General features: G+C 38.4%; 1 protein-coding gene across 1 annotated transcript in view; it reads right to left on the bottom strand.

Moving 5' to 3' along the window:
• Positions 1–4,586: 4,586 nt before the first annotated feature.
• SAMD5 (sterile alpha motif domain containing 5) overlaps positions 4,587–13,877 on the bottom strand; it is a 46,390-nt gene continuing 37,099 nt past the window's right edge. The window contains exon 2 of the mRNA XM_070417868.1: positions 4,587–9,583. Coding sequence (XP_070273969.1) covers positions 9,521–9,583 — 63 coding nt within the window. The 3' untranslated portion in view covers positions 4,587–9,520. The remainder of the gene's footprint in view (positions 9,584–13,877) is intronic.

The raw sequence follows: 13,877 nt of genomic DNA, 5'->3' as shown, positions 1-13,877 counted from the left end.
AAATCTCTCTTCACGTCCCATCCCTACCTACCAATACTGCCTAACTGATATGCAGTAAGAACTCATGTTCCTCCAACACAAGACCCTCCTCTAGGGTTATCATACATGTTATTTTGTTCAATTCCCACAAGACCTCTGGAAGGGGGTATTACTCACCTGAATTTTCAGGTGGCAAAACAAACAAAGAATTTTTTAACCAGCCTAGAGTCATTCAGCCAGGTGTGGGGAGCTGAGATTTGCATCTAGGTTTTTGTTACTCCTAAATTTAAATGTTCTTCTCTCCTATTAACATAATTCACACATATCAGGGGATAAAAATCATATAAATCAAATAATCACTGTACAGTTGCAAGTTTCCTCTTAGGTCAAGCAATTATAATTCTCAGCAGCTCTGTGGGATTCAAATCTGGGTCTGAACAACCCTGGACTGAAACTTTTTAACTACTCTCCTTTTTTTTTTTTTTTGCCTTCCTATTGCTAGAAGGTAGAAATAAACTTCAGGGAAGAAGTAATTATTTCCAGGGACAAAATCATGGGCCACATATTTATTTTAATATATCTAAAAGGAATTGTGTGTAAAATACAATCTAAGAGGAAAATTAATGTTTGTGTAGGGCAGATTATCAAAATATCTTTGAATTTCATCTAGCAGCACCCTATATGCTAGCATCTAGTGTGATAAATACTTTAATCACAATTTGATTAGTTTTAATTGCAGAAATAGATCGATCTTTTCTTAACTTTATCACAGGAATAGATGATATGCCTCTTACAATTCAGATTAAGAAAATGTGACCAAAATAAAATCGCAATTCAAATAGCGTGTCATTTGAGTATTTTCATGTGCCTTCACAAATTACAATGTTCAATACATTTATGCCAAAGAAAACCTAAAGGAATATGTAAATTTATTTTATAAATTATTTACATTTCTGGTTTTATACAAAAGAAAACAGCAGAGGACCTAAATAACAAAGAAAACCGCACTCCAAGGTTAACTTCTGATAAAGAAAAGCTTGGTTTCCCGGGTCCTGGGGTGAAAGGCCTGCTCTCTCCTTCAAACACAAGGTCACACGGTCCTGCAAGTCCCCTGAAACCAGAAAATAACCTGGTAGAACCAACTCTTACGCTGAGCCTTCAGCGTGTAGTTTCCTTCGGAGTGTGAGAACGTCTATCCAGTCCTTCAAGCAACAACACAAGGGGAGGCAAAGGTAGGTTTACAGTTGTTCATATGGAAAATAACACAATAAATAATAATATAAGAAAAATAGTGTTTTGCATACTCACAACTGTAAATCTACTTTTGCCTCACCCTGTACTATTGAGCACCCACAAAGTGTCAGAAAATACACAAGGAACCATAGAAGACATCGTGGGGACCAATACCAGTGGGGGGAGGGGGGGACGGCAAACCAGGTGGATTCATAGTTTCTGCAGCTCACAGTAAAAAAAAACTAGACCATGCCACTGACTTTCTTCTAAACAACATGAGGTTATCCAAATACTGCCTGTTTCCCAGGGTGTGTTCGGTCATGTTTATAGAGGAGAGAGTAAAGGTGTAAAACAGGAGTGGCTTAGCTACTCACCAGGAAAGCCAAGGCTGGATTCAGGGCTTCTGATTGAGAGGTCAGGATTTAGAAAAAGTCAAATGCATATTCTTCACTCAAAATGGCTATTTTTGCAAATGCTGTTATGTAGATTAATTTCTAAAATAAAGTTAAATTGCGCACAATGGATGTAAAAAAAAAAGCACACTGAATATATACAATTCACAATCGGCACTCATTATTCAAACAAGAAACAGATGAGATTCCACAGACATCCTGTTAAAGATACATGGATATATTTTAAAGTAGAGGAGGTTGGCCAAAAAAGTGTCCATAATTACATGAATGCACTCTGTCCTCAGGGTAACTCTAGGAGAGGAAAGAGTAATTTTTTTCATTTAAACTTGTTCAAGATTCCTCTTTTAAATTAAAAAAATCCTCAGTGGGAAAGCATATGGCCTGGAATGAGACTAGAAGGTATTCATTTTCCAGGTTCAGATGAAAGACTTTTCAAAAGCTGCCTTATGTGATTTTACTAATGATATTTTATCATCCTATTCTTTATCAAACTAACACTCCTTAGTTGGAATCTCTACTACATCCATTGTATTTCACCATTTTAAAAAATACATTTCAGCCCTGGCCAGGTGGCTCAGCTGATTGGAGCATCATCCCGTATACCAAAAGGGTTCGATCCCCAGTAGAGGTGCATATGGGAGGCAACAAATCTATGTTTCTCTCTCTCCCCGCCCTTCCTCTCTCTAAAATCAATAAAAACATATCCTCCAGTGAGGATTAAAAAAAAAATGTTAGTGCTACTCATCAATCACTGACTTTTCTAAATATGCTTGACAGATCAAGGAAGACTTTAAAATGTTTTTATTCAGTATAGTTGGTATACAATATTATATTAGTTTCAGCTGTACAATATAATGATTTGACATTTATATACCATACAATGTGATCATCACACTAAGTCTATTAATCATCTGTCACCATGCAAACTTCTAACAATGTTATTTCCTATATTCACCTTTAGCACCCATCCTCCAACCCCTTTCCTCTGGGAACCATGAGTTTAATCTGTTTCTATGAGTCTGTTTTTATTTTGTTTGTTCATTAGTTTCTTCTTTTAGATTCCACATATAAATTAAACCATACAGTATTTGTCTTCCTGTCTTATTTCATTTAGCATAATACCATTTAGATCCATCCATGTTGTTGCAAAGTAATATTCCATTGTATATATGCACCACATCTTCTTCATCCATCTATTGATGGACACGAGTTGCTTCCATATCTCGGCTATTGTAAATAATGGTGAAATGAACATAGGAACACATAGTCTTTTCAAATTAGTGTTTTTCATTCTCTTTGGATATATGCCCAGGAGTGGAATTGCTGGATGGTATGGCAGTTCTATTTTTAGTTCTTTTAGGAATCTCCATTGTTTTCCATAGTAGCAGTCCCACCAGTGGAGCATAAGGGTTCCCTTTTCTCCACATCCTGATCAACACTTAGTTCTTGTCTTTTTTGTAACAGCCGTTCTGACTGGTATGAGGTGGTATCTCATCTTAGTTTTGATTTGCATTTCTCTGATGATTAGTAATGGGGAACATCTTTTCATTTGTCTATTGACCATTTGTATGACTTCTTTGGAGAAATGTCTCTTCATGTCCTCGGCCCATTTTTTGCAGATCAAGGAAGACTTGAAGCCTAAGATTTTAGAGCTGAAAGATTGGGTTTTCAGCTCCTTCAGAGCCCTGCTGTTGCTGGGGGCTTTAGTTTATGACAAAGTGTTCTAACACTCCATCGAGAAAAATCATGGAGCTAAGGTGAAATTAAGGCCAGTCTAGAAGATATGTGTTTTTTGAAGATGCCACAGATACCTTTAGGTATACTTCTAGGATCTGATATCAGACAAAAATCTCAATTGTCTACCACCAAACCCGTGTTATCGTGAGCATGTCACAAACTCTTGGCTCCTTGGTGCCTTACCTACATAATTTCTGAATCAGATTTGCTTATTCTAAGGTCCCTTTTCATGTCTAAAATTCAAATTTTTGCATATTTCTTTCTAATATTTACCCGACATCTCCTTGCTTTAAATTTACTTTCCTCTCATATTCAGTGGGAATAAAATCAGCCATTCATAATCACTGAAACATATCACAATGCCATTTTTACATCACCCAAAACACTACTATAAAACTTCTTTAGCCGAAACCGGTTTGGCTCAGTGGATAGAGCGTTGGCCTGCGGACTGAAAGGTCCCAGGTTCGATTCTGGTCAAGGGCATGTACCTGGGTTGCGGGCACATCCCCAGTGGGAGATGTGCAGGAGGCAGCTGACCGATGTTTCTCTCTCATCGATGTTTCTAACTCTCTATCTCTCTCCCTTCCTCTCTGTAAAAAATCAATAAAATATTTTTTTAAAAAAACTTCTTTAAAGTAATGTTTTTGGGCTGCTTATCATGTGCTAATTATTTTGCTAAGCACTTACAATAATTATTCCATTTGCTGAAGGTCCTGAAGCAAGAAAGTGGTAAGGCTGGGACTGACTCTAGTAGACCCTGGATCTAATGACCCCTGAGATGGAGAATCGGGGGCTGGAGAACCACAGCAGGACTGCATGTGGAGAAACTCCGCATATGACCCTGCCTTCCACCTAATACTAGTAAATCCCACGCCCTCCCTCCCACTGTGGTGGGCTACGATTAATGGTTCAGAATCTCAAACTAACACCCTCAAATACTGTTTTAGTCGGAAGTGGGGTGGAGGGAATAGGGAGAAAGCCACAACATATACATATGTAACAATCACATAAAAGCATCTAAGTACACGTCATAATGATTTATTTGAATTGTGCAGGCAGTGTGGGAAGCCTTGTTTTTTCCTTTCTTTTGAATTAGAACTCTAATTTCCCAGGCTAACCATAATGCTACAGTGCTGTAAAAATTTATATATCATCAATTTAAACAACGCACAGGCTGTATTCCATTCATCCAACGTAAATGATCACAAAAGAGGCCAAGGCGGAACCGCTGTGAACGCCGTAACATTTATTGAAGAATGAACATATGTCTGCAAATCACAGGGCTGCATGGGCATACATTCCATGGTTCATAATGCTGTTCCAATTAGGCTTTTCATAGTGCCTGCTCATACAATCCCTTCTCAAAACAATAACCGACAGGGGGGAGAGTGTCAATTGTAGTGGCATTTACAAAACCAAACCTGCAGTTTTCACTAGGAATGACTCTGTGCTTGGCTACTTGGATGTACACGTGTTGATTATACAGGGCCATCCACACATTTCTGTATAAGCAGAAATGTTCAATGAGTAATGGCTTTACAAACCCAAAAAGGATCTGAAAATACTGTCAAGCTTGGGGAACAGGGTGACAACTGCAATGAACAATAGAATTTCTAACATTTGCCCCAATCAAATACTACCTTTCCCATAACACATGCAACACAGCATTTCATTTTTGGAATAATAAGGGAAAATTTGTCTGACAAAGGGCATGTTACAGAATACATCTAGAAAAGACATTTGTCATCTTAAGTAACACTTAAAAAGTGCCTTCTTTTTGTTCCAATGAAAGAAATGTTGGTCAAGTTGTGAAAAACATACCACCCAGCTCATACTGTGCAATTTAACCCCCCATTTTCCTCTGAAAGTTATCTTTTAACAACGACAAATAAAACTTTATTTTTAGGAATTTAAAAATCTTAAAAGAAACATCTATTTTGATAAGTAAAAATGTTACGTTGTTCATGTTTCTAAACTACTTTTTTTTTGCCTTTTAAGGAAATATCTACTATAGTGATCATGGAGTAGAAAGTTATTTTATTAGTTAATAGAAGTTAATATAAAGCTGAACAGAATTTTTTAATCAAAGAATCTGAACAGTGTAAAATATCTATGTAGGAATGTCTAATTGATGATCATCAAGGCTGCATAGAGTAAAATTAGAAATTCTAAAAGAGAAAGAAAGCCTAGTTGATTTGCTCTGCTCTGCATAATCTATTGTGTGTAATTTAATACAGCAACTCTATGGCTCTATTCTAAGCACAAGGTGTCAGCTAATCTCTTCTAAGAGTTCCCTGTTACTTGGCCCTTGGCCTGAATGGATAACTGGCGATGTAAGGTCAGGCTCTAGCTCATTGCTTGTGTATATCTCTGGATATTATATTCAACTCTTTATTCCTTATTTATTTCAAAATTCAGAACTCTTCCACTGACATGGTGTTTTGACACCTAATTAAGTATTACTTGTACAAAGTTACATAAACCAAATATTCTGTCCAAAAGTTTAATTTTCTTGAGTCTTTTTGTTATTCCTTAGCACCCAGGCAAGGGATGTGCTTCCAGCACTGAGACTCTTATGAGAACCATCTCGGTTTCTGGCAGGTGCTTCCCAGACCTTGGCACATCTGGTTTCTCTTCACATAGAAGGGTTTGCTGTTTACCGTCATCTGCTTCATATCTTGACGGAATTTAGCCCAGAAGCAGCCATTGGGGACTTGCTCCTTTGCACCCCTAATTTGTAAGTCAAGTCACAAGATTACAGGAAAATGCACATATACTACTCACTAATTTGCACACCAAACTTATAAGTCTAAAGCTGTTTTAAAAGGAGGAAAATCAGCGAGATACTTTCGTATGTGTCTATATGACTATTTCCCAGACTTGACAAGTGCTGGCTTCATGAATTTGTTCATTCTTTTATTCAATCAGTAAACATTTACACAACTCCTACTGCGAGGGGCCACTGTAACTTTTTCTTTTATCCTTCCTAAAAGAAAGCAAAGGGGCCTTATTCAGTGGGTTCAAGGCAGCAAGAAGAACAGGTCAATTTATGTTTGAGTTTTCTGGTCAGTTTTAAGGTAATCTCTTTCATAGAAGAGGAAATAAAGACGGTAACTGATAGCAAAGAAGGAAAGAGAGCGAGGCACTCAGCACCTACTATGTGCCACAAACTGATGCAAGGACTGTGTGGGTGTAGGCTGCAGGACTCTTAAGCCTCTTAAGCACTACAGGAGGTATTTATTTTTCCCATTTTATGGACAAGCATAAAAGTCTGTGATGAATTTAATAATTGTTCAAGATCATTCCCCATGCTATCTACAGTTTATGTTCTTAGATCCACCACAGACAAAAAAAAAAAAAAAAAGCTATGAATGTGATCTTGATTTTGAACTAAGACCTGAGGAACTCCAAAGTAAAAACCCAATTCTTATTGTTCTTGTTGCTTTCACAACACCAAGGTGCTGTGAATGTCTCTGGACTGAGAAACTGCTTGAGTGCATCTATTCTGCATTGCTGAAAAGTCCTTTGGTAATTATGCATTCCCTAGGCCAAGAAAAAAAATTTTTTGAATAAAATCTTTCTCCCCCCACCCCACAAACTTTGTTTTAAAATGAACTTGAAGTAAACTTTGCCATAATCCTCCAAATTCTTCAATATTATGAAGTAAATGTCAGTAATTAATCTCTCTTGATGTTCTAGGAAAAACAAATTAGGATAATCCTCTAGTTTTGATAACACTTGTCCCTCAGCTACTTCTTTTGCATAACAAAAATTTAAGGACATCACAAATGTTAGATTCAAAAGAAAAACACTGGGGAGAAAATGACTCCTTGTAAGAGCAATTATCACCAGATACAGTTCATGGCAAGGTGACTACCTTTCTCTTACATTCTAACTCTTAACTCATCTAGATTTAATGCAAAGGAATTAATGAAATACTTCTCTGCTTCTTTTAAAGTCTTAGGTAAAAAACTAGGTAAAAACTTAGGTAAAGTTTTAGGTAACAAATCTTTAAAATCCATCAGCTATTTCACCGTTCTAGGTTGTGACTCTTCAATTAGGTAGAGGACTGTTATTTTCAAACCCTAATAGCCAACCCACAGAGAAGACTTAAATTTGGCAAATTAACTGACGTTGGACATCACACAAATAGAAAAAAACCTAGAAATGACCAGAAAGTCCCATTTTTGGTGGCATTACATTGTACCATAACGCCCACCGTGAAAACAATAGGTTTTTCAGAAATCAGGTCCCTCTCTAGCAGCAGTTCAGCAAATGCATGTAAATGTCTGTCTGTGAAATAATCCGCCACAGGTGCTGCACCTGGAAATGAGGTCTCCAACAGGAAGCCATTTATTATCATAATAAATTATATCTGTGACCTACAGAGATCCCCTGACACACTCCTTTGAAAAGTATAGCTTGTTGCCCTGCCTGGTGCGGGTAGTCCCAGGGACCAAAAGGTCGCCAGTTCAAATCCTGATCAGGGCATACACCCAGTTGCAGGTTTGATCCCAGGTCGGGGTGTGTGTGGGAAGCAAATGATTGATGTTCCTCTCTCATATTGATATTTCTCTTTCCCTCTCTCTCTCCCCCTCTCCTTTCTTCTCTCTCTAAAAATCAATTTTAAAAATATATATAGCTTGTTAATTTTAAAGACTCTAGTTCACTTCAAGAACCATGATTGAAGTTTGGAGTATAATTCTTATAAAACTGCAAGCTATGTATGTTTAAAAGAAAACTTGTACAAACATTTAGAGCTTAATTTCCTAGAATTTATAGTGAAGAATGAGACTGAATTTATCTAGTATCTAAGTTAATCTCTAGAAGTAGCTAAACCATGTAAACCTTAGATTTTTTAAAGCAGTATTGTGATAAAATCACCCTTCCCTGCCTAGCCATCCCTGGGGACCAGGTGTGTACCAAGAAGAAATGAATATAGGTTTCTTTCCCTTTGAGTGTTTCCAACTCTGGAGCATCACAACGCTGCTGTAAACCGGCATCTCTTACTTCTCAGTAGCACAGGGAAGATTCTGCCCAGCTCCTCTCAGGAGCTGCCTGACTCGAGAGCTTGTTGCATTTCTATATCTCTTTTGATTCTATATCTCTTTTGATGACCTCCTGTTAACTAAATTTTTGGTCCTATCAACATGTTTGCATTTTCTCAGCAGAAAATAAAACTGCCAATATCCAAAGGCAAGAACAACAGGAATCAGAAAAACTCCAGAGCCATCCTAATTTCCTCCTCCCACCTCATTCTGTTCTCCATCTTGGCTGCGGTTAGACCGGGTTCTGAACTCCCACCTCCCTGCCCCCACAGACCTGAGGTCAGGCACCTGAGGAGCAGGGTGGGGTGGGGTGAGGCGAGGCCCCGGTCGTGGCAGTGTCCACCGAATGAAGAAAACCAGCCACCAAGGCCCAGAGCTGGCTCTTGCTCAGTGTGTGTCAGAACAGGACAGTCTATGGGCCCTAACACTGAACTTCAGCCAGATTAATTTTTTTAAAAAAAGTTAGAAAAAATCGGCTTCCTTTGGTGATGTGCCTTAATTAATCAGCTTTATAAATGTACCTATATATATGAAATGAACATAGAAAGCACCTTAAAATAAGAATTCCCTCACCAAACTAGCCTATATAGAATTATATAAACATCCCAACCTATGAAAACATGGTGCCATATAAAGAGAGAAAAAAAGAGTATGTTAAAATACAAAATTAAAGCTACTATTCTCAAGTTACAGGTTAATTTCAAAATGATGTAATTACTAGCAAATGCCAGAAACCTGCTTCTTGTCTAGTGTTACACTTAAAATTAATTCCAAAAACCTTAGCCAAACTAATTTATTTTCATCAAGAGCTCATAGAATAGAGGGAAGAATCCCAAAATATGCATAAGACTGTATCTCGCAATGATGTGTCCTTTAAAAATGAACTCAGTACTTCTTAATGTGTGATCTTTCACTGCCTCATTTCTAGCTATGTGTAGGTTAGTTACCCAGTGTACTGATTATTCCAGAATTTTTCCAAGCAAAATTTAAGCTGATGAGTATTTCCAGGGTCACCATCCATTTCCCTTTTTGAAAGAAGGTGTCCTAAATATGCCCTTTTCCAGTCTTCAGGCACCTCATCAGTCCTCCACGAGTTCTCAAAAATGATATCTAGCGGTTCTGTGATGACTTCGGCCAATTCATTAAGTACTCTAGGATGCCAGCCAATGGGACCTGTGGATTTGAACATAGGGGGGTTATTGAAGTTCTCCTTTTCCCATTCTTCCCCTAGTTCAGCATGGATTCCTGCTCCTATTTTTAAGTCATATTTATCCCTTTCTGGTTACCACTTGGACTTTTGAAAAACAGCTTTAAAGTCTGCTTTTTATCTATGCATTTTCTCTTTGAAGCTAATCAACAAAAATATATTTTCTTTTTCTCAAGCCTATTTTTCTCAAGTTTTGTTTTCAAGAGGTCTGTTTCTTTTTCCTTTTATGTTGCTTGTCAGACAAGATAGTAACACAAAATTACATAAACTTGTAATTTGCCTTCCTAAACCACCACTCAATACTATACCTCAGCATCCTTACTAATAGAGTAACAGTCAACACACTGTGAAACCTTCTAAAGGCTACATGCCTCAGGCTCAGAGGGTGCATATCAATTAACCTGTATCTGCAAGTGCTAATTCAAAATGCACCTTCCAAAATGAAACTGATTCACAATCATCTTTTATCATAATCACACACATTATGCAGAAACAGTAACTTTTTCACATATGCATTTAAAAAATGCATGGTTCCACAAGTGCTGGGAAGAGATTGATAAGGATTTCTTCCGAAGCAGGATTTAGTAGAATCCATCGTTGTGTGGTCATCTGTGTCAGTGTTCTGGGATTGAGATTACACTAATTATCGGCAAACTCTGATAGGTGACCATTTTAACCCCTTCACTGTCACAGTGATTCCTCTGCAATCGAAAGACAGCAACAGATTACAGCTCCCTGCCCATCTGTCACAGACATGCCCCGTGCCAAGACTCCCCTGACAGCTCTGAAATGGACAAAGGAGAGGAAGGAAGGAGAGTACGAAGGAAGAGAGGACACCTGAGCCTTTCCCAAGATTCTGACAGGACAGGCAAATTGTGCTGGTAGATTCAACTGTTTGCTTGTTGGGTTTTTGTTTTTGTTTTTAATTGGAAAAGCTTTTGGGAAAGGTGGAACCAATTTTACTTTCTTTTGTTTTGTTTTTCTAGTCTGCATCTCTCCTACTTTGCCCCCATTTTTGTGCTTTACAAAAATAACTCATATTCCAGGCATCATCACAAAGATTCTTTTAAAAAACAATTGTATACATTTCTCGAGGGTACAACAATTTGCTTGAGCACATGCCATTTTCACCTCTGTTCAGAAAGCCACCTGCTGATGGCAATATGTTAACTAATATGTCATCATTAATTAGTTTGGATAACATTATCCAGCAATTGCATCTATATGGCAAGTATTACTAACCATGCACAGAAAGTTTCTTTCTCCAGAGAATCAAGCTATTTTCAGGTGTGTGTTTTTTCCTGTAATACTAAGTAATAATTTATTATTAACTAATATATTCAAGTAGTCACTCAAAGAAACCACAGCTAAGCCAATACATCTATTAAAATTACCTCTTTGTTACACACTTTGAAAAAGTGATGTTCAATCTTTCTTGACAAAACTAAGCGGGTTTTTTTTGGTGGGGAGTGAGGGCAAGTTCAGCTTACTATAAAGAAAGCAAAACTGTCTGGTTTTGAATGCTCTAATAATGAATAAATGAAAAGATATTACCAAACTCTATAGTTACTCTAGAGTGCAAGATAACTCGCTATTTCTATCAGAAAAAAAAAAAAAACAGCAACAGAAAGAGCCACTGTTTCCAACATCAGCAGTTACTAAGTGCAAGAACAGGATCACCAAGGGAGGAGGCAGAATCTTAAGGACATTCTTATTAACATAAAAGATGCTCAGATGTCACCATGCTAGATATAGCTCTGCCTGAAGCCAGGAAGATGGCCTCGCCTACCACTAAAGGTCACTTTATTCTAGGAACCTATAAAAATAAAGAAAAATGCCTTTGGACCGGTTATCAGCCAGCAAGTGTAGACACACCCTCCACACTGAACTTATCTGAAGATGAGGACCATGGAGTCCTTCACAAATCTAGCATCAAGTTTACAGCCGCAGAAACCTCACATCTTTGGCTCAACAAAAAAAAACTGCATTCATTAAACAAGCCCAGCCTTGCAAGTTGCTGTTTTTCATTCTTGGGGGAGAGGGTGGGAGGCAGACAAACAGGATTTCCACAGTTGGGCCATGGAGAGTTTCGAGAGGCGAGAGCAGTCACAGAGAACAGTAATTAGCCGGGCACATGTTGCTTCATGACCATAGAAACGCTGGTAATTTCCCTGTTACACACGGTCCCCCTTGCTCTGGCGGCTCACATGCACTGGGACAGCCCTGCTCCTACTAGGTCCCATTCCTGTCGAGTGGGATAGGAATGAGCAGATGCTTAAAATTCTGACCAACTTGAAGGAGATAACTGATGAAAATAAGTCTTCTGGGCACACAGGCACAGGTAGTCCAGCCTCGCTTCCCACAGCCGCTCCCCTCAGCACACATCATTCATATTTCAATCCCCCCTAAATTATCTGGCATACTCCCAGAAAAAAGTTCTCCCACAAAGAAAAAAGTTCTTTCTTCATGCCACAAACAGCAATAATAAGTCTATTTTTATGTGTGCATAGTCTTCTCTGGATGTAGTAGGAGGTTGACATAAAAATCATGAGAGCAATGGCCTCAAATCTGGTCCTTTCTCAAACTTCATGAAAGCCGACCTCTGGAACAATAAACAGCAAGTTCTACTTTTGGCTCTGTTAATGCTCCTGAAGTTTTGCTATTTTTATAGCCAGAGTTTGTAAATGAATGCCAGCAGTTTGTAATGTTATCTCCCTATTCTAGGAAACATTACTGAACGGTCTATACTCCAGCTGACCTAATTCTCCCCTTACCTGCCTTGGAGACTTCTCTCAATCACAGAGTTCTTGTGTTAGGGCCACACAAATCTAATACTTGAGCTGAACTGTGTGACTTTCTCAGTCTAAATTGTTTTGGGCTATTATGGGGGATGGGAAGGGTGGGAGGAAAGCTCTCATTTCATAGATATTTGGCAATTCTCCTAATCCATGTTACAGTTCCAAACAGAGAAACAGGACGGGGCAGGCAACGTTATTTAATGAATAAAGAAACTGCAATTCTATAGCTAAAAATTGAGATTTCTGAGGTTATATTTTTCTATCCATTTATTATTTTGATTTTTAACTGGTTTCAAATATGTAACTCTTTTTAGCTTGTGATTTGCCCCTAATTAAAGGCAATCAGAATTATATGTGGGCTAACCCATTTAGAAGTTATTTCTCTATTGTGATATTATTCTAAGGATGTAGCTCCATTGCAGATACAGAACCAACAAACCTAAATTCTCCACATTTGGTTGCTGGGATCAAAAATAAAACTGGTGCTTGGCAGGCCTGGCTCAGCTGTTGAGCGTCCACCTCTGAACCAGGACGTAACAGTTTGATTCCCGGTCAGGGCACGTGCCTGGGTTTAGAGCTCCATCCCCAGTGTGGGGCGTGCAGGAGGCAGTCTATCTATGATTCTCTCTCATCATTGATGTTTCTATCTCTCTCCTTCTCCCTTCCTCTCTGAAATCAATAAAAATATATTTTTTAAAAAGTAAAAAATAAATAAAACTGGTGACTATACAGTGACAGTCCATGCAATTTCTTTACAATTGGGGGCAAATGTCTTGTAGGAAAAAAATTAATTAGGAATGACAGCACAAATGTTCCCTCCTCACCTCCTAGATGGCAAAAAAAAGGGGCACTAAGCTGAACCTCTGGGTGCGTGGTGACAGGATATGTTTCCTCCTCATGACTTTCTCAAGTTGAGTTGACCAACATTCAGCACAAGGCCTGTCGTTATGGGACCAAGGAAGGTTGGGAATCTGCTTAGAGAGAGGGAGCTTCAATACAGCCTCATTTTAATTGTAAACTCCTCCAAGGGCAGAAACCACATTTTATACTTCTTTATGTCTCCCTCGGGGACATTATAGATAACGTCACACACTACTATTGCTGGTTGATTGATTTGTCCGCACTACAATTTTTACATAGAATTTCTCAGGAATCTAAGATCCTATTGGGACATTTAAGACAAGCAAGTCAGATAGACATATAAGTTCTTTTGCCTATACAACAGAGAAAAAGTTATCAATATATGTACACTAAACCCATATGTATCTTAATGGCCATCTTTCAATTCCATAAAGGCCTCTGAGGGCTTATGTATTACTTGGCCCAAGTAAAAACCCTCAGAGGGTTTTTTCTCAGCTGCTGTATTGGGGAGGTCCTGGCTGCCTCCCAGACCCCAACAGACTGGAGGATGCCTTATGTTAGACAGCTAGCTGGATGCAGGTCCTTTTTTCTGCTAGAGGAG

Source organism: Myotis yumanensis, unplaced genomic scaffold, assembly GCF_028538775.1.
Source record: "Myotis yumanensis isolate MYYU_CA2020_CCGP unplaced genomic scaffold, mMyoYum1.0.hap1 SCAF_6, whole genome shotgun sequence".
Taxonomy (NCBI): Eukaryota; Metazoa; Chordata; class Mammalia; order Chiroptera; family Vespertilionidae; genus Myotis; species Myotis yumanensis.
This window is presented reverse-complemented; position numbering and strand designations above follow the sequence as displayed.